The following is a 24,856-nucleotide window of genomic DNA, read 5'->3' as shown; positions in this document are numbered from 1 at the left end:
GTCCTCCAGTGCCGGCAGGCTACGTGCCTGCGCGCTCTGCACCGCCGGTTCCCCGGGGGTCGGTGTCGCTGCCTGCGGTGCCGCCGGTACCGGCGTTTGCTTAGCCGCCGCCCTGCCTGCGGTGCGGGGTGGCTGGCTGAGTATCGGAGGCTGAGCCGTTTCCACGTGGCTCTCCGTGCCGCCGCCGATCAGCTGTTGCTGCGGCTGGGGGCTGCTTGCTCCTCCCGTCCCGCTCGCTGTTGCTGCCGGCAGGGATCGGGCTGGAGATACTTTCCTCCGTTTCTGCGCTGATGGAGTGAGGGAGGCAGCTTTCCTTTTAAGGGCCCCGGAGGGTCCCTCCTGCTGCGGCCGCTCCGGCGCTTCTGGCTGGAGGGCCTTATCGAGAAGCAGCATTTTTTTTTTTTTTTTTTTTTTTTTTTTTAAAGCCTGAAGAGGACATTGTTGATGAGTCTTTGAGTTTTTAAGTGGGTACTTAGCACCTTCTTTGTGCCGTTTTCCCCGTCCGATGGCCTGCCTTAGCAGGAGGGCTGATAGCCCTAGCTCCTGGCCTCTGGCGCTTGTTACTGGGACTGGCTGAGCTGTCCCTCTCCTAGCTTGTTCGTTGTTGTTTTTTTTTTTTTTTTTTTTACACAAAATAACAACCGGCAAGCTTATAGTAGCCTAAGTGCCTGAAAAAAACTTTAAGAAAAAACAGATAAAGTCGTTGAATACACTACTTGGCCTTAGCCTAGTTGGATTCCGTCTGCAGCCGACGGCGGTTAAGAGGAACTGGCGGGGACCGGATCACGCACATGGCCAGGAGCGCGCGGGGGAGCGGCGCGCACCGGCGCATGCGCGGTCCGGCAGAAACTGCTTGGAAGATCCGATCTGCGGCGCCGGGCGAGCCCGACACCTAATGTGGAGCACCCACGGGGACACTCGAAGAAGAACTGAAGCTCTTGAGATCCATTTTACCAAGATGTAGCTGATGCCACCAAAGACAGGGCACTGAAGCAGCAGGTAAAGGACACCAAGGCCAATACAAGATAAAATGCCAACCATAATTTTAAACAAAAACCAAAGAACTCCACAACACATACACATCACTCAGCCAAAGTTGTCCCCCCCCGCCCGTCCTGTGGCTGGGTCTACACTTACCCTCAACTTCAAACGGGGCATGGTAATCAGGGTGATAGGAGATTACTAACTAAGTGCTGCCCCACAGCAATTTCAAAGTGTCAGACTTCAAAGTGCTGGCGTGCTTGTAGCTGCGGGCACTTCAAACTGCCTTTACTGCTCAAAATTTTGTGGAGTAAAAGCACTTTGAAGTCGCACGGGCACTTCGCAGTGCCCGCAGCTAGACGCATGCTGGCACTTCAAAGTTGCCATGGGGGAGAATTAGCCTAATGATCTCCCATCACCCTGATTACCAGGCCCTCTTCGAAGTTGGGGGCAAGTGTAGGCAAGCCCTTAGAGAGAAGAAAATAAAATATATATATACACACACATATAGCTCAATGCTATAAACATTATGGAGCTAACAAAACAAAAAAGCAGTCCAGTAGCACTTTAAAAGACTAACAAAATAATTTATTAGGTGATGAGCTTTCGTGGGACAGACCCACTTCTTCAGAGCGTAGCCAGACCAGAACAGACTCAATATTTAAGGCACAGAGAACCAAGGAGTTAAGCGTTACAAAAACATACTTATGACATTGTGGAGAGGGGCAGGTGGGAGATGATATCATCATTTTACAGAGGAGGACTGTGGCAGGGCCAGGGGGCAGGAAGCCCAAACAAGCAGAAGGACCTGCAGGGCAATCAGAGGCAGCTGGGTGGGAGACGGCTCAGCCTACTTAATGCCAGCTGGCCCCAGTGACTGGGCCAATGAGAGGCCTTTACAACCCTCCACAGTGGGAAGGGCAGGGGGAGAGAGTGAGAGGTGAGCAGAGCGATGCAAGGAGACAGGAGCAAAGAGAGAACAGGTTTGAGAGGAGCACAGGAGAGCACCAGGAACACTGGAGATCGGGGAGGGGGAGCTTCTACAAGCTCAAGAGTGAAGGCCTCTGACTGCTACCGCCTGGAGAAGGTACCGGGGGAATTGTCCGGGGAAGTGGCTCAGGGAGGAGAGTTGCTGCGCCAAGGGAGTCAGCTCCTCCCACTGGCAGCTGCACAGGGTCCCTGGGCCAGAACCTGGCATGAGTGGGTGGGGTCCAGGTTCCCCCCAGACCACTCCTTGCCCCAGCGAGGGCAACTGGGCCCTTAAGGGGGGCCTGATGGACTGACCGGAGGACAGAGGCCCAGGAATTGGACCGACTTTGTCACACGACATTAAGGCACAAAAGATCTTCAGTCTGAAAACCAGACTCCCAAAATCCTCACTGCAATCCATGGGAGCTGCAGGTGCGCAATGCTTTCGAAAATAAGGCCCTAACATCCCATACCCAACATCATACAATCAAGCCAGTAAGATCAGCGGCTCTTCAAGGCAAGGATCAGCTTCTCTTGTACGTGTGCATACCAGTGCTCAGCAACCTTCATCACCCCGCTAGTTATAATTTCATGGCATACCCAATAGATATAACCCCAATCCCTGACCCCTCCTCCAGAACCAGGTGCCCCAAGCTCCCTGCTATAACCCAATCCCCCACCCCTCCTCCAGAAACAGGCACTCCAGTCCCCTCACTCTAACCCAAGCCCCCTCTACTCCCCCAGAACCAGGCAAGCTGAGCACCCCCACCCTAGACTAACTCGATGCAGGTGGCTCACCAGAGCCACCACTACCACTGCCACCGCCCCAGAGGTGCCATTGCTGCTCGTTATAATTTCATGGTGCACCCAAAATATATAACCCAATCCCCCACCCCTCCTGCAGAACCAGGCACCTCCAGCTCCACACTCTTACCCAACCCTCCTCCCCTTCCCCAGAGCTAGACACCCCCAGGTCTTCCCCCCCACTCTAGCTCGATGCTGGTGACTCAGAGCCACCACCCCAGAGCTGCTGCCGCCACCACCACTGCTGCTGCCACGCACTTCTCCCACCAAGCAGCGGGGCACCTGCGCAGAGCGGCGGACGACACTCCTGGCACACAGCTCTGAGGCACATTAAGTGCCATGTTACATCACACACACTAGTGTGCAGTACCAAACTCAATGGAACCCTGATCTTTGATTGGGGATCTCTAGACCCTATTGCAATAACCAATAGTAAAGAGATGGGAACACAGTCCCCCTTCTCTGACATCTAGGCCGGTCTTCTCAAAACAAGATCGTTCTTCCTCCCTAACTGAGCCTAAAACATGGCTCATTATGTAGGGAAGCCAGCATTGCAGACTCATTTATCAGTGCATCCTTTAGAAGTATTTTAATCGCCAATTTATTTGAATTTTAAATGGATTAGGTATGCACAAACAAGAGATGAAACAAAAGAGATGATCCAAATGTGGTGCTTCAGGAGGAATTAATGTCAAAGGTACGCTATTAACAACGAATAGTAAACTTCCTGGAGCAAAATGCTTCCAGTAAAATAGTTAAGGCAAATATTTGTCATTTGTTATCTGCACTCAGTCCTGGATTTCTCAACAGCACTTGCAAACCAAGGAAAGCATGTACTACGTACTTTGCAGAGAACTTATGCCCCATGTGCCCAGTTTGCCCTTGAATGGAGAATCTCTATTGACAGCTATAGCATTTGCTTGCTTTCCTCACCTACCAGGTGTCTATGGCAGCATGCCTCTCTAGTGAGTGTAGCTCCTCCCCTGCCTGGGCATTATGTAGCTCACAGTTAGGTATGCGTTGTATTTGCCTTTGCACCTAATCCACAGAGAATTAGCCTACTACAGTTCTACAAGCTCTTAGCTAGGAGACTTTTTAGCACAAGCTCTAGAAGCTTGGAGTTTAATCTCTAGTGAGGACAAAGAGGACGTTCACTGTAATCACACTATTACTCGGTGCTGGTAATACGGTAGGAAGTCTTGATTCCAGGACATATAAACTCCTGGTTTTTTTGTTCTCTTCTTGTGCAGTATTTTGCGCAAGAGAGTGCAACCTTTAGCTAAGGTTTTTAGACAACTGAGTAATAAAAAAAAAAGTCAAATAACTGAGGGCAAAAAGGAGAGAGAAAGAAACAGGAAGCAGATGACACCACAGAGTGGACAGCTAGCCTATGGAGGATTCCTTATTGAGGCAAATCACTGGACCAAATTGTGCTTCCAGGTCTTGCCCACACGTGGGATTCGCTCAAATTGCGGCCACCAGTGCAATCCCCAGCAGACAGACAAAACCCCCTGCCTGAAAATACTGCAGAACACCAATTGTGCAAATGGCCCGTTGGTAGGTCTGCAGCGGAGTGGATGCAGTTGTGTCAAATCCCCAAAGCAGAAGAGGCAAGTTCCACCAATGAAACCTCAGTTGACTTCAATGAGCGTTTTTGCCTGAGTAACAAAGGAAAACCCACAAAAAAGGAAAAAAGCCTGATTGCGAATATGACAAAGGCAGGAGAATGCAGTGACTGCTATAAATAGAAAAGGAGACTGTAGGAAGAGAGACAATATCCAGTCCTGACAGGAGCCAACAGGTCTGCACTCCGATTCGATTTGGGAACTTTGTTTACCAAAACTCTTTGGATGACCTTTTTGTGCCTGGTATCATGGCGTCAAAGACTAATTCAAAATAATAATTAAAAATCCACCTACCAGCTTCCCTAGGCTATTTATAGAATTGTAGGGGGAAGGGAGATAAAGAAACGAGAGCATCTTACACAATGTCTTGTGTTATGCAATTCAATTTGCTTGGTCTCCTACAGCAGTAAAACAAAACCATATATTTAATAGCAAAGCAAAGATGTGGATGGAACCTGGCATTAATTTAGTCAATTATTCATACAAGCTATATTTATTCTGGAAGAGCAGCTCCTAGTTTTCAGTTCATTCAGAAAGTCTCTCCTGTTCCAAGTCCTCTTTTCTGATGCAGATATAAATGACCCAGGCCTGTTTTTCTCCTCAGCATAAGGCTGCCTTTATGCTGTTTCCATGTTACAAGGTCTGTATGTTAGGCACCACAAACAAATGCAGCTTCATTTTGTTTGTTTATGCTAAAGGTAATAAATAGACCTGACTGGAAAATCCCAAATCAGAGCACAAAAGTCAGTCATATATTGAAACTTTTCTGAGCCAGAAACTTGAAACATTTTGGAACAGAAAATTAAAAAATGTTCCATTTCGATTTTTCCAATGGAAAATTCACCAAAACCTTTTCCCCACAGAAAATTCTGACATTTTACAAAACCTCATTTTCCAATAGGAAAAATGATTTATTTCATTCAACCAGCCTTAGTAATCTATATACTATCATAAAAGGAGAGCCATCTGGCAGTCTGTCTCACCGTAGTCATGAACATGCTAGTATTAAAGTAGCATCTAGTGGCTCCAATGAACATGTTTCAAGCTGACTGCGCTGTCCAGACTTTGCCCTACAGAGCACAAGGTGATCCCTGCTCAGCACACTTTACAATTTAGACAAAAGATGGTAGAAGAGCAGGATGGTCCTGCCCATTTGTACAGAGATGCAGTGACTATGGACTTCCCCAAAGCTATACAGGAAATCTGTGGCAGAGTTGGGAATTGATTCCAGGTGTTCTGAACATCAGCCCAGTGCCTTAATCACAGGACCATCTTTCCTTGTTTGAATGATCATGGAACGTGACTTGACCATTCCTTACAGTTCCCCATTATAGCACAAGCATTAGAGGAAATCACACACCACCTGTCCTCTCACAGGAGAATTCCCCATGGAGCCAACATGCTGGCACTGGAACGCAGGCTGGGATGCGAATCTGACCCATTATGTTCAGTACACATATGGGTAGGGAGCTTGGCAACTTACACAAATGCTCCCATAACACAAATCACCAAACTGGGGCTGCCCTAGAACCTGGAAGCCCCCATTTCTGGACTCAATAATATGTCTCTTCACTCCACTTGTGCCACCACAGCCTCAGAACACTAGTTGTTCTGCATCTCAGATTAAGGTGAGTTCTTCAGGAAGTCAGAACACTGCAGAGTAAGCAAAACTGCCATATTATGCAGTTTCACCTGAAGTGAAAAGGAAATGCCTTTGGGCCTTACCGTCTCTGCATAAAGGACGCCTGCTTCCAGGAAATAGGAAGCCTACATCTTCCCACGCTAGAGGGAAACGGGGTCTGCAGGGCTCCTTTACAGAATCTAGGATTGTCTCCCATTCAGAAATTCTGCCTCTAAATAGCAGAGCTGCTGAGAAAAGACCTGGTAAGTCCCAACCTGCTTGGAACAAACAGTTGTGAAAGGGATTCCCCAATCCCTCAGCTGAGTTTCAAATAAAGGTGGGGGCAAGGCACACTGCACGCAACATTAGAATAAAGGTTACAGGGAATTATTACAATAATCTATTTTAGGAACAGCAAGATCTTCTGACTAAGGTGGTATCCTCAGAATGAGTCACCGCTCAACTCCGGAAAGTACAATCATTGCTGTGATACCACCTTATATTATGATCAGAACTGACTCCTTTGCACAGGCTAATCTTGATTGTTCAACACTGGGTGACATGACTGTAATTATACACCCCAAATTAGATTTGTGTCACTTTTTCGCTCACATGGTGCTGCAGGTGCCCTTCCAGAGTTAGAATTACTGCTGAGGACTGAGGAAGTGGCACAGCCACACCCACAATCAGTCCCAAAGCAGCCTGTTTTTATTTCCCACCTGTCTTCTCCCCTCTCATCCTCAGTGGTCTCACCCGTGTCTACTCTTTTAGACTGTAAACTCTTTTGGACACGTGCTTTTATTTCCTCAGGTTTGTACAGCACCTAACAGGATGGAGCTTCGCTTATCTGAGGCCTCTACGTGCCACCACAATAAAAGAGTTAAGAGGCCCAACAACGCAGAAATGTCAAAGCAGCTTTCATGGGCTCCCAGGAATGGGAAGAGTGGGTGGGGGACAACATCCATTAAAGCTATGCATCTGCTCCATCTTAGTCTATTTTATTCTGGTTAGCCTTCTGCCAGGAGGGACTGAGTGTGCACAGCCCCCAGTCATGCTGCCCACAGATAAAGAACAATCCTTGGGAGCATGGAGGAGGGAAGCTCCTCTCCTGCAGCATTTAAACCTACACCAGACAAAGATGCAGAAAACACACCCGACAGGTAATAATCAGCATTAGGAAGGGATTAAATTAGAGCAACCTGTTGAGTCCTTCCACAACTGTATCCTCCACAAGCCTCCAAAAATATGCTGTAACAGGCTGTATAAGGCACTCAACAAATTCTCTATTGTTACCAAGAAAACATGACTGCACCATATTAATGTAAGTGACCCTTAAAAGAAAGGATCTATGGAAACTGAAAATCGTTCAAGAAGAGGCTGTTGGGGGAAAAAAAACAAGAGTGATCCATTTCAACATGCTTTTCATAAGCAACTTAAAGAACCAGCAGTGCACAATACAATGAACTAGCAGAGCTCACAAAGCCACACTAGTACATTAAAAATACACATGGCATTAATTATCTATCCAGAAATACATGCCATCATTTCCATAAATAACACAGGATCAAAGCTTTATCTGTTAATATATAGACAGCCAATCTATCCTGTAAAGCTGCCAAAAACTTGGTGCAATATAAATTTGTAGGGAAAGAAATGAAGCAGATTGAGTTGAAAGTATACTGCAGGCATGACCAGATATGTAGGTAAAGGTTAGAGACAACCTATAAATGTTAAAGCTTGTGAAATGTCAAATTAGTCATCTTTATCACTGAGTTAGTAATAATTGCCAAGAAGAGCTGGGAAACTGGGTTGAGGTAGGAGGACTATACCACCTTCATTTCTTGAGTGTCCCCCATCTGTTCAGATTTCCTCCTATTTCAAAGTATAGCTACACCCTTGTTTATGGCTTGAGTAGCCCTAGCTGCAGGTGTAAAATGCATCAGCAGCTCTAGTGGAAACAACGGGGACACATATGGGGGACATGCCAACCATGTTTCCAGATGCTGACTAATTAATTATGCCTGCCAACCATGCTGGGAGGTAGACTAGTGTTAATATTGCCCATAAAATAGGTATAAAAAGGCATGTAGAGATTAAGAGAATCGGCTTCCTCCCATTACACTCAATGGCAAAATTCCCATTGATTTTAAATGTGAACAGTGGCTAGCCCTAATTAACTTGTATAGGTGCCCAAGCAAGCCGGCAGCTATGGTCCATTTGCAATTGCAAATGGCAAGTACAGACTGAGGACACTAGAGAGGGAGAGCTCTGAGCTTCTGCAGCAAATTCTTTCCCAAACATCCGGCTGGTGGGTCCTGTCTACATGCTCAATGTCTAACCGATCTCTGTATTGAGGATTCAGTAGAAATTTCCTCCCTCGCTCCTAAGCTTCCTCTGCATTGTGGGGCACAGATCACTTGCTGGCTTCAAATAGAGAAAATGATTGTCTTTGATAACTTGAAGTTTTTAAATCAAGATTTGAGGATTTCAGTGATTAAGGTTAGGTGTTAATTACAGGAGTGGGTGGGTGAAGTTCTGTGGCCTGAAATGCACAGGAGGTCTGGGTAGATGATCACAATGACCCCTTCTGGTCTCAAAGTCTCTGCATAGCAGGGCTGGAAATATAAGCCCAGCATCCTGACTCATGGCTCTTAGTTTGCTCTGTGCTAGACCAATGGTCTCTCCTGTTCTTTTATGGCTTCCCTCACCATAGCAACTAAGCACCTCCTCTGTAATGTATTCATCCTCTCATCACTGTGAAGCTAGAGAAGAGCTATCATCGCCCTATCACAGATGAAGTGAGACACAGAGAAGCTGTGTGACTTGCCTGTGGTCAGAGAGGTCACCTGTGGGAGAGAGAGAAGCTGCACATAGGTTTCATCATTCTCAGATCATCACTGTAACCATTACACCATTCTTCCTTTTCCTAGAGAAAGGATGTATTGGCACTGTTGTTCCCATGGCAGAAAGCAGACTGATGGAATGCTGGGTGACACACCCCAAAATTTGCAATTCAGGGCAGACATACCCCAAGAAAGGGTTTCCATTTAAGCAGCATGAAGTGAGGTTAAAAACAGCTTAGGAACACCACAGAGATAAATGCAATACTTCAGCTTCTCATTGAAAGGCTACAGAACCAGTTTGCTGTCCAATTTATAAAAGGCATGTATAAGGAGGAGTACTTTCAAATACCCAAGACTGTCATAGCTGGCTGTTCTCTTGTCTTATTTATATGGCCATGGGTCTAATGAATTCAAAATGTTAGCTGATCATCATGGCAAATCTCATAATGTAGATCTGAGCCATAATGGAAGTGGCAGTGTTGCAGAAGTTCCACAGGGAAAAGCTCTGATCTCTCATGTTTAGGCTCTGAATTGCTTACATTTATGGACAAGTTCTGCTTCTATTACTGGGCATTCAGAATATGCCTAGTCTGACTAGCATGGGCTCAAATTCAGACTTGGTATAAACAAGTACAATTCCGCAGAGGTTGCTTCCATTCAGGGCTGTTCGTAGGTAAATGCAAGGCCCGGAACAACCCCACCCACACCCAGCTGCTTTCTCCAGGCCCCTGCCATGCCTTCCTCCCCCATCCTGCCTCTTGCCCCATGTCTGTCTCCTCCTCTCCCAAGTGACCCCAGGAGCTGGAGTATAGCAGAGTGCATTTGACAGCTATGCAGCCAACCCCCAGGCTGCCCAGGTCCCATGTCCCCCCTGAAGCATGCCATCCTGCCACGGAGCCCCAGGCCCAGGGCAATGATCCCAAATGTCCTATGGGTAGGATGGCTCTGCTTCCACTTACACCTGCACTGAAACAGAACACATATGTGCATGGAGCAGAGTGTACAAATTCTAGAGCCAGCCCTGAAATCCTCCTTAGACAGAAGAGGCCAATTCATTTCACTTGCTCTATTCTTGCACAGAAGGGCCATGAAAGCCCATCCTCTACCCGTATTTTGTAATTCTTAATGTGTTGTCATCTCTCAGGGGAATTAATATGGAACAGTCAGAAGAGCATCAACCAGGAAAGGAATTCAGTCATTCAACAACAGGCTAGCTTTAGTAAAAAATCAAACATTCCTAGGGAGATTAGTGCTATGTCATCATGTTTGGATGGCCTGTTCTCTGAAGTCAGTGATGTATGTTCTGGAAAACTCATTAGCCAAGCATCTTTCTCTCTTCTGTTCTATGAAAACGACAGCACACAGACTGGTTGTCACACACCTAACTCAGTCTTATGAGGTCCCTACTGTTCTGCTGGATCCTGCTCAGCCCCATGATACTGGCCATGCAGAGTACAGATGGGACTTATTCACCTGAAACTCCCCACTATGACTATCGGGAGCCCTGACCAGAAGATGTCACAGTCTCAACTTTGAGGGGACAGACCAACTGCTGTGTTTATGGAGGAGGGAAAAAGAGGCTGGTTGCTTTTTTGAAGGCTGACTGAGTTCTCTTGACAGAAAAAGGTACTAATTTCAGCGCCAACTGCACCAAGACCTGGACTTCTCCATTAGATTCAGACTTCACGTGCCAAAATAGCGCAGGCCTGATGTACCATGGTTACATTTCTGAAACTCCAGTTCAGTTCTTTGAGAGCACTGTAGACCACTGTCCTCAAACACATCCCTTTCTGGTATACCACTGCTTTGGAGGCCAGCTGCTTATCCTCCCTCACTCCTTTTTGTACTCCTGCAATTACCCAGACCTAGGAACTGAGAACAAGACACTGCAGTGTAAGGTCTGTATGCTGGAAAAAGGAGCAAAGGAAGTGCTACAGTCCTACCATGCCATGCTGAGATACAGCAACACCCAGCAGCAGCAGCAAGAGGAAGATGACAGCACTCCGGAAAAGCAGACATGTGAGCAGAGGTGAAAAGGGAAAAAGATCAGTCTCACACAGAGAGAGGAAAAAAGGAAAGCAAAGAGTGGCTGGAAATGAGCTGTCCAGGTTTCAGGAATCCATGTTAACCAGCTATTTGAATAAAATAGACCTCAAAATTGTTTCTTATTCACCCCCCGCCCCCGAAAAAAAAATTCAAATCAACAGCTGCCACCTTTCCAGGACTTGAAAAGTAATTGACCCAAACCAGATATGAAAGCCGCACAGATAACCCTCATTGTTCCTGTCAGGTAGAATTCTAGAATGCTAGGGCTAGAAGGACCTTAGAAGGTCACTGAGTCCAGCCCCCTGCCTGAAGCAGGGTCAACCCTAACTAAACCATCCCAACCAGGACTTTATCAAGCCAGGACTTAACACCTCTGGGGATGGAGCCTCCACATCTCTCGGCAAAGCATTCCAGTGCTTCACCACCCTCCAGGTGAAACAGTTTTTCCTAATATCCAACCTACACCTCTCCCTTTGTAACTTCAGACCACTGCTCCTTGTTCTGCCGTACATCACCACTGACAACAGCCTCTCTCCATCTCCTTTAGAGCCTCCCTTCAGGAAGTTGAAAGCTGCAGTCAAATCACCCCTCACTCTTGTCTTGTGAAAACTAAATAAGCCCAAGTCACTCAGCCTCTCCTCACAGGTCACATACTCCAGACCGCTAATCACTTTTGTTGCCCTTCACGGGACCCTCTCCAGGGTATCTACATCCTTTCTATACTGGGGAGCCCAGAACTAGACCCAATACTCCAGATGTGGCCTCACCAGTGCTGAGTAAAAGGGAACAACAACTGTGCTAGATCTGCCGGAAATGCTTCCCCTAACGTACCCCAATATGCCATAAGCCTTCCTGGCTACAAGGGCACAGTGTCGACTCCTATCCAGCCTCTCATCCACCATAATTCCCAGGTCCTTTTCTGCTGCACTGCTACTTAGCCAGTCATCACCCAGCCTGTAACAATGCTTGAGATTCTTCCGTCCCAAGTGCAGGACTCTGCAATTCTCCTTGTAGAACCTCACCAGATTTCTTTTGGACCAATCCTCCAATTTAGCTAGGTCACGCTGGAACTTATCCCTACCCTCCAATGTCTCTACCTGTCCCCCTAGCTTAGTGTCATCTGCAAATTTGCTGAGGGTGCAATCCACTCCTTCATCCAGGTCATTAATAAAAGATATTGAACAATACTGGCCCTACAACTGATCCTTGAGCCACCCCATTTGAAACCGACCACCAACCAGACATTGAACCATTGGTCACCACCTGTTGGGCCTGACCATCTAGCCTGCTTTCTATCCATCTAATTCATACATCCTTAACTTAACATCAAGGTATATCACATCCATTGACTTCCCCATGTCCACAGAGCCTCATCATAGAAGCTAACCAGATTGGTCAGGCATGAGTTGCCCTTGATGAATCCATGTTGACTACTCTTTATCACTTTCCCCTCTTCCAAGTGCTTCATAACAAATTCCTGGATGATCCCCTCCATGATTTTTCCATGGACTGAGGTAAGGCTCACCACTCTAACTCCCTGAACTGTCCTCCTTTCCTTTTTTAAAGATGGGAACTACATTTGCTGTCTTCCAATCATCCGGGACCGCTCCTGATCTCCATGAGTTTTGAAAGAAAATAGCGAAAGGTTCTGCAAATGATGTCTACCAATTCCCTCAGTACCCATGGATGAATTAAATCTGGACCTAGGGATTTGTGTGTGCCTAGCTTTTCTAAATAACAATTAACCTGTTTTTTCCCCCCACTGAGGGCTGCCCTCCTCCTTCCCATACAGCACTGACTAGCGCCATAGTCTGGGAGCTGACTTTGTCCATGAAGACTGAGGCCAAAAAAAATGAGTATTTCAGCCTTTCCCGCATCATCTATCACCAGGTTACCTCCCTCATCCAGTAATGGCCCCACACCCTCCCTGATAACCCTCCTATTCTTAACATGCCTACAGAGACCCTTTTTGTTACCCTTCACATCCCCTGCTAGCTGCAATTCCAATTGTGCTTTTCCTTTCCTGATTACCCGCCAGCATTCACCAGCCATATATATTTATACTCCTTGGTCATGTGTCCAAGTTTCCACTTCTCATATGCATCCTTTTTGAGTTTAAGCTCACTAAGGGTTTTCCTAGCAAGCCAAACGGGTAGCCTACCATTTTTCCTTTTCTTACTTACTCCTGTGGCCTCAATAAGACTTCTTTAAAATACTGCCAGTTCTCCTGAATTCCTTTTCCCCTTCATATTAGCTTCCCAGGGAATCCTGCCCATCAGGTCTCTCAGAGAGTCCAAGTCTGGTCCTCTGAAATGAAGGGTATGTATTTAACTGGTCACCTTTCTTCCATTAGTCAGAATCCTGAAATCCCCCACTGTGCACCCAAGAAGTTCAGAGCCTAAGGACACACAAATGGACAGAGCATAGAGAAAAGGGCTATGTAGCAACAGGCAAATGATACAGCTCAAATCAATGTAAGCAGTGCAACAGAAGTGGATTTGTGGAGTTAAATGTGGACAGAAAAATGCAGATTAGCTCAGAGGGATCATTCCATGTAAAGGAGAGGAGCTTGTAGAAGAAGGCACAAAAGGGATCATGTGAGATGCTGATAAATAAGCAGACAAAGCAGCTGAGAAGTTGTGAAGCCCAAACAAAACCTGGAAAAGTAAGAGAAATGAGTAGGGGCAAAGGACTTATGTAGGGCTTTGGCGACAATGGGTAAAATTTTCAAAATGCAGCTCAGTGCCTCAGCAGTATAAGCCCCAATGGCATTTAAAAGTGTTGACAATTTGATGCAAGAAGCTTTAGTCTGATGCAATAGTGGGTGGGAGTCTATAAAATGCTGTGAATATTCAGCTGGATCCAAACTCTGTCACGCAGGCTCATCTCTCTTTCCTTAAAGCACTGTTTTTTTGCGTTAGCCCAGATTTGTAAAGTGCTGTGCATATTAAAATATTGCACTTACCACCCCATGTCAGATGGGCAAGTGTTACTATCCCCTCATCCATCAATGGAGAAATTAAGAAAGATATTCATATAAATTGCCTGAGGTCCCAAAGGGAGTCTATGGCTGAGTCAGGGATTAGAACTGAGCTGTTCCTGGTTCCCATATTTATCCACCCCCGCCTTCTTTTTGTATTCCATGAAATGCACACCTCAAGGACACAGTCAACTACTAACTAGGGGTGGGGTCCAATGAGGGCCATGAGGTGTCAGGATGAGTTAGGAACAGAGCTGTAAATGTCCTCAATGGCCCCATTCCCGAAACATCTCTTATTTACAAGGCAACTGATTGGAAGTACTGTACTGTATTCCTTCCAGAATTTTATATCCCTCTATGGGATTTGCCTTAGTCTCTTGTTTGTGAGCTAAGTCTATTAGCTAATCTGTCTTTATAATACAGGCACAATCAATCTGGCAGCTTTCAGATGCACCTTTTTAGTCTGGACAGATCATGCTCAGTGACCAAAGCAGCACATATTGTAGTATTCTAAATGTGGTTGCATGGGTCATTTACTGTCAGTGAACCTTGTTTTGACTGATACCCACATTTCAATACACCATGATCTCCTTTGTTTACACAAATAACTGAGTGTTCATGAACACTTCAGATACCTTTTAGGGATGCTGAAGAGGCAAGTAAACTGGTAACAAAATAACTGCCAAAATTTCTCTTGGTTACCAGCCTCGCCACCCCTGCTGCTCTGCATTTAAAAGGTTGAGCCAGGAAGCAGACTGGCTCATTTTCTGTCCCCCACCACAAGGATTGGGCTCTTCCCCCGTCCTCTACTGCTCTGCATTTAAATTTTAAATGCAGAATTGGGTGGGGGGGAAACCAATCCCCATGGCAAGGATAGAAGCTGAGCCAGCCTCCTGTGCAGGTTCATCCAGGCACAAGCATGAACAGAAGCTGAGCCAGCCACTCCCTATTTACTCAGGGCTGGGGGGAAGGAGAAAAAGTAACAGGTACCAACTAGATAGGTAACTGGATACTCCATTACATCCCTAGCACCCTTCCCAATTAGTGCTCAGAGAAAGGAAATCTTAAAAAAAAAAAAAATCCTACACCCAAAATGTGCACATTAGAAAGTTCAGATTTGGATCCAGATTCTGCAGACCCAAAATTTTGGCAGTATGGTGGTTTAGAGATCCAGTTTGAACCATTGCAAAGGTGCAGCAGTTTCTGAAATACAGATCTGGATTCAGATTTCGAACATCAAGATTCCAGGGATATCTGGATTCAAGGTTTTGAACTGTGACACAGGTAGCAATAAATCCATTTTCTGTGTAGCAATCCACTACATTTTACAGGTCTGTCTGCCTCTTTCTTCTGGGGTTAGGCCTAAAGCTCTGAAAGAGGATCAAGACAGAGGGACTTAAACAGTGAGAAACACATTCTGGTAAGTCACTCATGAAGATTTTGCATTTGTTCTCTCATTTGTGACTCCAATACAAACAAATCTTCCAGATATAAAAATAGAGATCATGCTCTCTGTGTATGGAAAACATAAAACATGGCCTATAATGAATTAAATAACCTAGTTAGCCACTCCAAAGATTGGAATCACCAATCACAAACACAAAATCAGGCACCCCAAATCCTGAGACTCACTTAAAAATAGTAACTCCCTTAAAAAAAAAAAAACACACAACTGGGGCTCTTGTTATTTGCTTCTACTGTAAGAGTCTTTGGGGTCACATTTTCAATCTTTTCTGAACAACCTTGAGAGCTAGAAACTACCTTTTCTTATTAACGAAAGCTGAGATTTTGATATCACCACATCGTTTCAGGAGCTAAGTCTTGGGAAACAGCCACACCACAGATCACAAAACTAGTGATAAAAATCACAAGAGATGGCAACACTACACCTACTATTAAGACAGCTGTGAACTGAAGTGTGGAAGGGAAAAGTACATCCATAATAAAAGAGCAACAACACATAAATAGCACTTGACATCTTAACAAAGCCAAAGAAACATTAGGACTGATTTTCCTCCCATTTACACTAATGTTACACCACTATAACTTTACTCGAACATAACATTCACTCGAACTATAACATTCACTCGAATGGCGCTATTCCTTGTTTACACCAGATGAGAATCCAACCCACCAGCTTCAAACAAAATGCTATTCTCTCAGTTATGGGTTGCAACAGTAGTGCCGAGAGTAAATGCAGCATTGATAATAAGGGGGATTCTTTTTCCTGTAATCAGCCATGTCATATCCATAGATTTTAAAACTGGTCATGTGGTTAAAACTATATATAACTGTTTGAAAAAGGAGTAGCTACCCCTACAGTACTCCAAGTGATACGTCATAGACTAAAGAATACTAAAATTATATCAATTAACTAGACTATATGCTGATGGCTGTACCTACTGTGTATACCAATTTCACAAGTTAAACAAGTTTTTCCATATGAAATCAGGTACATCCCTCTCAATAAAGTGAGCTATATTGCACACAAGAATTTAACTTAAATTGTAATTCTCCTGGTTCGTACTTTCTGGACTCGATGGGCTAAACCCATTACAACTGTTAGTGTGAAGTAAACCCTCCATGAATCAAACTCAAACTACCTTTGCTAACAAATAGGCAAGAATTAGTGTAACCTTTCTACTGAAGGTGTTTCTAGGTTGCCCATCATTGTGGTATAAAGGCGCCAAAGATGAATGACGCAGAGCTCAACTGGCTGTAGCTATTAATAAGTGGCATTTACAAACTTCAAAGAGCTTAACAAGCATTATTAGCAAACCCTCCTTCAATCCCTATGTAGGTAGGGGAAGTAGTATTGTTGCCTGTTTTATAGAGGAGGAAATTGAAGCAAAGAGAAGTGTAGTAAATTGCCACAAGCCTAATAGAAGCATCAGAGACAGTTCTGGAATTAGACTAAAGAATCCCTGACTCCCATTCTGTAATAGAAACCAATCATCCCAGCAAATTATAATCATGCACGGAACACAGTAGAGTGAGGATTTTCATATTAAATTTTGAGCTTTTTTTTCCATGTCTTGCATCACCTATGCATGTATGGAAAACTAGACAGTGCAGCTCACTGTCTCAAAGCATAAAATCACAAGGTTCCTTGACTTTAAGAGGTGATGTTTTTACACCTCGTTCCCAGGTACTGCCTCAAGATGAGCAGTCCTTTCAGAGGGAGTGTAAAAAGGGAGCAATAGTTTTGGATACTGTATTACCTGTTTTGGAGGTAACAGAAAGGTGGCTGTGTTAGTCTGTATTCTAACAAAACAAAACAGCAGTCATGTAGCACTTTAAAGACTAACAAAATGATTTATTTAGTGATGACCTTTCATGGGACAGACCCACTTCATCAGATCAATAGGAATTCCAGCACAGACTGGCCTCTACAAGTACAGCAGTCCAAAAAAAATTACAATAAAAACTGACAAATCAAGTACATAGGCCTGAAGAATGTGGGTGAAGGTTGGGGGATGTTAAGTGTCTTGCCTGAGATAATTACCAGCATAAAAGGAAGGGAAGCAGTCCTTGTAACATGAGATAATTGCTGTATTTGTTCATACCAACGTTAATGTGTTGAATTTGAATACGAACTCCAATTCACAAATCTCCCTACGCAATCAGTTTTTAAAGTCTCTTTGTTGTAGGATGCATATTCTCAGATCTTTAACAGAATGGCCCACTCCACTGAAAGGCTCACTGACCAGCTTATGTGTATTGAGATTCCTAATGTCTGTTCTGTGTCCATTCATTCTTTGGCAAAGAGTTTACCCGGTTTGTTCAATGTACAGAGTGGAGGGGCATTGCTGGCGCACAATAGCATATACAGTATTGGCTGAGGTACACCAGAATGAGCCCTTGATCTTGCAACTAACGTGGTTAGGTCCAATGATGGTATCCCCAGAATAAATATGTTGGCAAAGTTGGCAACAGGGTTTGTAGCAAGGAAAAGTTCCAGGATTAGCATTACTGTGGTGTAACCTGTGATTGCTAGTGAGTGCCTTCTAGTAAGCCAGTCAGTGAGCACTTCAAGGGAGTGTGCCATTCTGTTAAAGACCTGAGAACATGTGTCTTACAATAAAGACTTTAAAAAATGATTACATAAGGAGATTTTGAATTGGAGTTCATATTCAGATTTGACACAATTTGATGTCCCATGAAAGCTCATCACCGAATAAATGATTTTGTTAGTCTTTAAAGTACTACATTACTGCCGTTTTGTTTTGGAGGTGATACACTAGTTCCAGGCATGACTGTAAACATTTTGGGTGGTGGCTATAGCATTTGCTCCTAATATAATCTTCTTTGCTAACAGATTTCATTCAGTTTGAAGAGAAAAACTACACATAAAATCAGTGGGAGAATATTTACTTTATATGACTCAACAACCTGTATATGCATGCTATACTTCAGGCCCTCAGGTTCAAACTACACATTCTGGAAACTATAGCTCACTCAGTTTGTTGACAGAGTGATGACGTTTAATCACCGTACAACTAAGGAGGCTGCTTTTGCTCAGAGAAAAACATAACCCTCTCCTATTCTATCATTTCCAACCTTAAATCCTGTATCTTTACAAGGAAATAAAGACCCAAGACTCAACAGAAATAAACAGCAGGGTACGGGTGTGAAAGGGAAGAATCCTGGTTTCCCACAAACTGCATTTTTAGACATGTAAGAAAACTTGACTAAAATAATCTGCTCAAAAGGACACTGACGGCTGAAACTGTTAGAAACAGCAAAATACCATCCCATCTCTCCTTCAAATACTTGTCCAGAATTTGACATAGTTTCTTCAAAATATCTTCAATGCTGGGCATGTAAGTGTGTTTCTCTGTCTAAACAATCTTCATTTCTAAAATTACAGGAACATATTCTCTGCTGGAGTAAACTGAAACAGCTGTACTGTGTTGACTTCAGTGACTTTTTTTCCTACTTTCATTAGGAGAACCGAGTTTCCAACACAGGTGGATGAGAACGTGAAACTACCCAGGGCTTTACGGTCCACCTTGCTAATTCTCCATTTCACTTCAGATTTCAGCTGAAAACAGTTTTTCTCCCCAGCTTCTACCACTTTGTATTGCTCATGAATTCCCATAATGGCTCTATATGCGATTTTAAAGATACAGATGTATGGAAGACCCAATACAAAACTGATAGTCAACTTGATATAACAGTTGAATTCAATGAGAGCAAAAGCAGCCCTAGAGTTAATTAGGACTATGTTGTGGGACATCCCAAAAGGGAAAAAAAGCTGAAGGCCTTTTTCACTCACATGAAAATCAGGCATTGCATTTTCCTCCTGAAGTCTCAGCAAATACACATCATGTGTACCTCCTCTTCCCGGTATAGAGTATTTAGACAGTATCCACAGACACACAAGTCCCATGAATTCTATATGACTCTCCCGTCACCAGTGCAAGGACGTGGAGATAGAATCTCTTACTCTTCGGAGTCTACGTGCCTTTTAGGTGCTAGCTAAGGGGCAAAATGCTTTACAGTGGGGACACACTGGTTACTCCATTCTTTAAAGACATAGCGTGATCACCCCTCAGAACATGCCCAGTTCTGCTGCCTCAGGGGAAGGATGGTTATGCTCTTTTTCACAGTCTTCCAAGCCCCTCTAAGGATGCTGCTGCTCCAGCCAGGAGTTATTCTTGTACCTAGTGTCTTCACTGGGTTCTTGCACAACTGACTCAAGATGGAGGAGGAAGTGCCCAAGTGTGCAGGGGACAGGGAGGGCACAAGGGACCAACCATCTGTATTTGTGATTATTCCAAAGACACTTTTCTTCCATATACTCTCCTACAAGTAACCTAGTCGTGTCCTCCAATGACCATATATAACTAATATCTGTATACAAGTGTGTTATGGGTGTTATATGGATTCTATTCCATTCCCTGTTGCAGCTTTATCAATGCAACATGAACCTGACCCTGCTCTCCTTGAAGCCAGTTGGAGTGCTGTCGTCAAGTTCAAAAAAGGCAGAATTGAAGCCCAGTGCACTTTTGTTTGCACTGTTTGTTCGGGAAAGCATTGTTTTCCTGTGATGTCTTTGCTTACCTCTCTCCTCTCCACGTACCATTCAGAATACAAAAGTCTCTAAGAATAAAGTTTCTTTTAAATGGAACGCCTACCTATTGTTCCTGGTCAATTAAATATATATCATCTTTGCTTGTCCAAGTATTACTTAATATAGGGGCAGGGTACCTGCTACTATTTAATTCATTTTCTAAATTCCCAGGATCAACCCCACAGTACAGGTTAATGAGTGTAAATAAAATTTCACGTTTACTTTCTCACCTTGTATCTGCTTACAAAAAGACAATGATGGAACACTGTGTATGTACTCTAGCTCAATTAAACTCAATTGTGTGTGTTTGCATGAGTCCATTTCTGCCAAAGTGTAACAAAAAAAGGTAGAAAACAGGTGCCTGCCAAGGAAGAGACTCGACATCAGGCATCTCCCCAATATAAGGTTTCACAATGTTATCAGATGTTTTATCCTGTGTGCATTTGTCATTACAGTGCACGTCATGAAAACAGGCTGGTGCAGGAGAAACCGGCAGTAAATAAAAAGCAAAAAGCCTTCACCTTCTGTTCACCTGCACCTGATGACAGTTACACCTGCCCCTTGTTTATTTTTAAAGCAAATCTTCATCTGGCCTGCAGCTGGAATTCCCACTGCAGTGTCTATTTGCAAAAACCAGGAAGGACCCAAATGCACTAGCAGACACAGGGAAGCGTGGAGAGAAAAAACAGAGAAGTGAGAAAATCAGAGGATACTGAAAAAACCCTTCAGTGGCCACTACTAAAATGAGATTATTACCAGCGATTTCTTCATGGGGAAAGTGGGGAGGGAAAAAAGGAAGCGACATTTTTCTCCCGGCCTGTCTACATCTGCCACCATCAGCAGAAATTGCCACGGCCACCAGGAGCCGGGGGAGGAGGGGAGCGGGGCTGCTCGGTAGCCCGGCCCCTGCAGAAAGACGCGCGGGGTGGGGGGGCTCGGCGATGCCCGTCTCCTCCTTTCCTGCGCGTCCCTCGATTGCCAGCCGGCGGGGCCGGAGCCGAGGCAGGGCGGGGCCAAGGGGAAGGAGGAAACTCACCTTTGCTGCTGGCGAGGGTGGTAGCCACGTCCTCCTCCTCCTCCGCCCCGCGGGCAGGTGGGGCAGCGGTCGCAGCGGGGAGGCTGGGGCCGGTGGGGCGCGGGGCCCATTGGCTCGGCTGAGGAGACGAACCTGCGGCTGCGGCTGCTGCTGCTGCAGTGCCGGGGCTCGGCTCTGCGCCCTGCGGGGCTCGGCTCGCCTCGGCCGGGGCGCCCGTCTGCGCCGGCCCCGCGGTGGTGCCGGGCTGGGGGCTCCCGGGGCGCGGCCCAGCGGGGCCGAGAGTGACCTGGGGCGCGGTAGCCTCGGGGCTGAGCTCGTTCCGCTCCTCCGCGCCGGGGGCCGGGCTGTAGCCCCCCTCGGGCTCCGGCCGCAGCGAGCCGGCGGCCAGCGCCGAGACGACGAGCCCGAGCAAGGCGAGCCGCGCCGGGCTCCGCGGGACCCTCATGGCGCAGCGCAGCCCTCCGCCATCCGCCCCGCCAGCCAGCCCGCCGCGCCGCCCTGCGATGAGCGCCGCCCGCCCGCCGGCCGTCGCACCATCCCTCCGCCGCTCGCAGTGACAGCCGGCCGCGAGCCCGGCCTGCCTCGCGCCGCCGGGGCCGGGCGGCGAGCCGCAGCCAATGGCGAGCCCGCCCGCGCCACGTGACGGCGCCCACCAGCCAATGGCGGGCGAGCTGGAGGGACGGAGGTGGGGGGGGCGGGCGGAGCCGTGCTGCATTGTGCGTTACCGGAGTGACACGAGCGGGCGCGAGGCGTGCCCGGCCCCGCTTGCTGCGGCTAACAAAGGACTCACCTCCGCTCCCACGTGCCCCGGGGGGGAGGGTTTCCCACGGGCGGGGTGGGGCCGGCGTGCAAACCGAGGCAGATTTTCCCCCTTGTGCTTTATTAATTATGATTATTATTTATTGGGGGTTTTACCTAAAGCCGCCACGGGCATTTTGGCAACGCCGAGCCGAGCTTGCACCTCCCCGCGCGGTGTCCTCAGCCAAGATCGCGCGCCTGGGCTTGAATCGCAGCCTGCCCTGTGTTTTCAGAGCAAGAGCCCCAAGTTCGCCTGGCTGACAGCTGGAACGCAGCCACCTCTGGGGGGGAGCCTGCCCAGTGGCCAGGTTACACAACAGGTTCTGATGCGGGGACGAAGGCGCATTGATGGGAGTTAGAAGGGGTATGTGGGGGTCAGTGTTTCCGGTAATTTTTTTTTCCCCGTCCAGATGCAGAATACATTTTGTTATGTGCCTAAGGGGCTGTGTAGATGTGCTGCTGACCATGGGCTTGCTGCTAATCAGCTGAGTGACCCTTGAATCTCTCCTGGACGGCTGCCCAAGTGCTCAGTTTATAGGAAACAATGAAGGTAAGTATACTAGATTGTTGTTCAAGTGACAGGGGTTCAGATCTTGGCTCTGACAGAGTGCTGTCATGCACCCATCACTTAAACTTTGAGCCTCAGTTCTCCCTGCTGTAAAAACGGGATAATAATTCTTTCTTCCTCCTGCTCTTCCTTTGTTTGGCGTATTAAAACTGCTGTCTTTAAGCGTATGGACTATTTACAGCATCAAACAATACCAGTCACTTAGAAACGATTCACTGAGGCCAACTACGGCTTATAACAAGCATCAAGGTTGACAGAACATTGGCCACAGATTGTGCTCCAGGATCTTGGAGAGAGATACGTGGAAGTGACCTTGGTGAGATGTCAGTGCTTCTCCATAGTGGTTGCACCACTGTAGGGGAAACAAAAACAGCTAATTAAAGTATTAATTAATTGCGCACTCAGTGAGGTCACTGTTCCATAAACCTAACAGGGAGACCCAGCTCTGCTCCTGAGAAGGAAGTCTGGAAGTCCCGGACAGAGCAGGAGCCATGAGCATTGAAGCCATGATTCTGAAAGCCCAGCTTAGCTGGACAGGGCATGTCATGCGAATGGAGGAGTTGAGAATCCCTAAGCAACTCCTCTTGTGAGGCCTACCTTGATTCCTTTTGCCCTGGGAGAGTTCACCATAGAGGGGTTGCTTAGGGATTCTTCACCCCTCCATTAAAGACTGTGTGAAGGCCCACATTGCTCATGCTGGTTTAAAACCAGATCAGCTACAGCAGCATGCAAATGCCAAAGAGGCTGGTGTGCTCTTGTACGACACACCTATGACAACTTTGAAGAGCAGTGACGCGTATGCCTCATTGATTCTCGTGAAAGGAAGAAAGCAACAGCAGCAGCCACACCAACAGAGCCAGGACAATACCCTTGCCCCCACTGTGAAAGCCCATGCCGTTGAAGGCTTGGACTCCTCAGCCACATGCGTGTCCACAACCAATGAGTTTGTGCAAGCTCAAGACGTCATCGTCAGACGCAATGGACTGCCTATATATAATCAAGAAAAACAATACTGTGGTAAGTATCAGAGGGGTAGCCAAGTTAGTCTGTATCTTCAAAACCAACAAGAAGTCCTGTGGCACCTTACAGACTAACAGATATTTTGGAACATCAGCTTTCGTGGGCAAAGACCCGCTTCATTAGATGCATGAGTGCGGGGGTTCCAGAGAAGAATAAATACTGTGGTAAACACAAAGACCCCTGTGCCCAAGTGACTGTGCTGCTGTGTGTTTACATGCCAGGCACCTGCTGGTTACAGTGGGGTGTGTTTCAAAAAGAAATGTGCCATGCTGGAAAACGCATCCTTGTCACATTTCATTGTTGCTGTTCCTGTTTGCCTCATGCCCTCATCTTTATTTACACAGCCCTTTCCAACTAAGTAAGGGAGGCAACAGCTCTGCCCTGAGGGTCTTAACAGCTACAGCTAGAGAGTTTTGTTGACAAAATCCAGGTTTTGTCAACAAAACTGGGGCACGCCAACACTAAAAATGCATTGTTGAGGTAGAACACCTGTCTCGACAGAATCTGTCAACTGAAAAGCTGTGTGGACATTCCGGGGGTCCCTATATCAACAGGGCTGCCAGTCACTCTAGCTCTAACCCATTTCCAAGTCTGAAACTTCCCAGACTCACCTCCCACACTTGGATGACCAGTACAAAAGTTAATTTTGACATCCAACACACCAAACTGACTTTCTAACGATCAATGTTCATTACCAAGCAAGGAAAATTCATCCTCTGTAGAGTTAATGTGATTTGAAAACTAAGTCTATGGTGTTTGACATTACAGCGCCCTCTTAGGGATGCAGATCCCAGAAATGACTAATGCATACATCTACAAATGGGACTAAAGATCAAGCCTAATCACAGCCAGCTTTGTGAATGGAGATGTCAGTGTATGGTTGTTCATTTTAAGCAATTCAGAATCACCCTCTGAAGAAAGTTGCACTGCAAATGCAGAGCATTATGACTATCCTCATCTCCTTTCCATGTTATAAGTACAGACAGCCTCTCACTGCGAGAATATGAAGAGCAACATTCTGGCTGCTGCTGTTGTAATGATCCCTGCCTCCTTAATTAAAGAGACTGTACCTGTGGGAGTAACCAGATTTGTTCATAAAGTGCTTCCTGGCCAAACAGAGGTACCATCTACTGTTTGTTACCTTTAGAACTCTTGACTCTGTGTTAACAGTTGCTGTGTTTAAAAGGAGACTAAGCTATTTAGGCCCCACTTTATGATGAATATAACTAATGATGATAATTTTAAAATACATTTACAAACTATTTTCGCTCAGCTTTATATGTTCCCCTGCAGCATTTGCAACCCAAAACATCTCAGCTTTGTGCTGCTGCACATATCAGAATGGGAAACTCACTAGGCGTCCATGTGAAATACAAGCAAAAGGCTTGACCCTGTTTTTGCTCTTGGAGGCTAGTGAAATGCAAAAAGTAAACAGCATTAGTGTTGAAGTGTTGTAACGCTCAGAAGTAATGTTAGCTGCATATTAGAT

At 46.0% G+C, this 24,856-nt stretch overlaps 1 protein-coding gene across 1 annotated transcript in view; it reads right to left on the bottom strand.

Annotated features, from left to right (window-relative positions):
• MEGF9 (multiple EGF like domains 9) overlaps positions 1–21,503 on the bottom strand; it is a 109,859-nt gene extending 88,356 nt beyond the window's left edge. Inside the window, exon 1 of the mRNA XM_075015675.1 lies at positions 20,982–21,503. Coding sequence (XP_074871776.1) covers positions 20,982–21,426 — 445 coding nt within the window. The 5' untranslated portion in view covers positions 21,427–21,503. The remainder of the gene's footprint in view (positions 1–20,981) is intronic.
• Between the last annotated feature and the right edge of the window lie 3,353 nt (positions 21,504–24,856).

Source organism: Carettochelys insculpta, chromosome 21 (genome assembly GCF_033958435.1).
Source record: "Carettochelys insculpta isolate YL-2023 chromosome 21, ASM3395843v1, whole genome shotgun sequence".
NCBI classification, from domain to species: domain Eukaryota; kingdom Metazoa; phylum Chordata; order Testudines; family Carettochelyidae; genus Carettochelys; species Carettochelys insculpta.
Note: the sequence above shows the minus strand (reverse complement) of the source record. Positions and strands in the feature narration are given on the sequence as shown.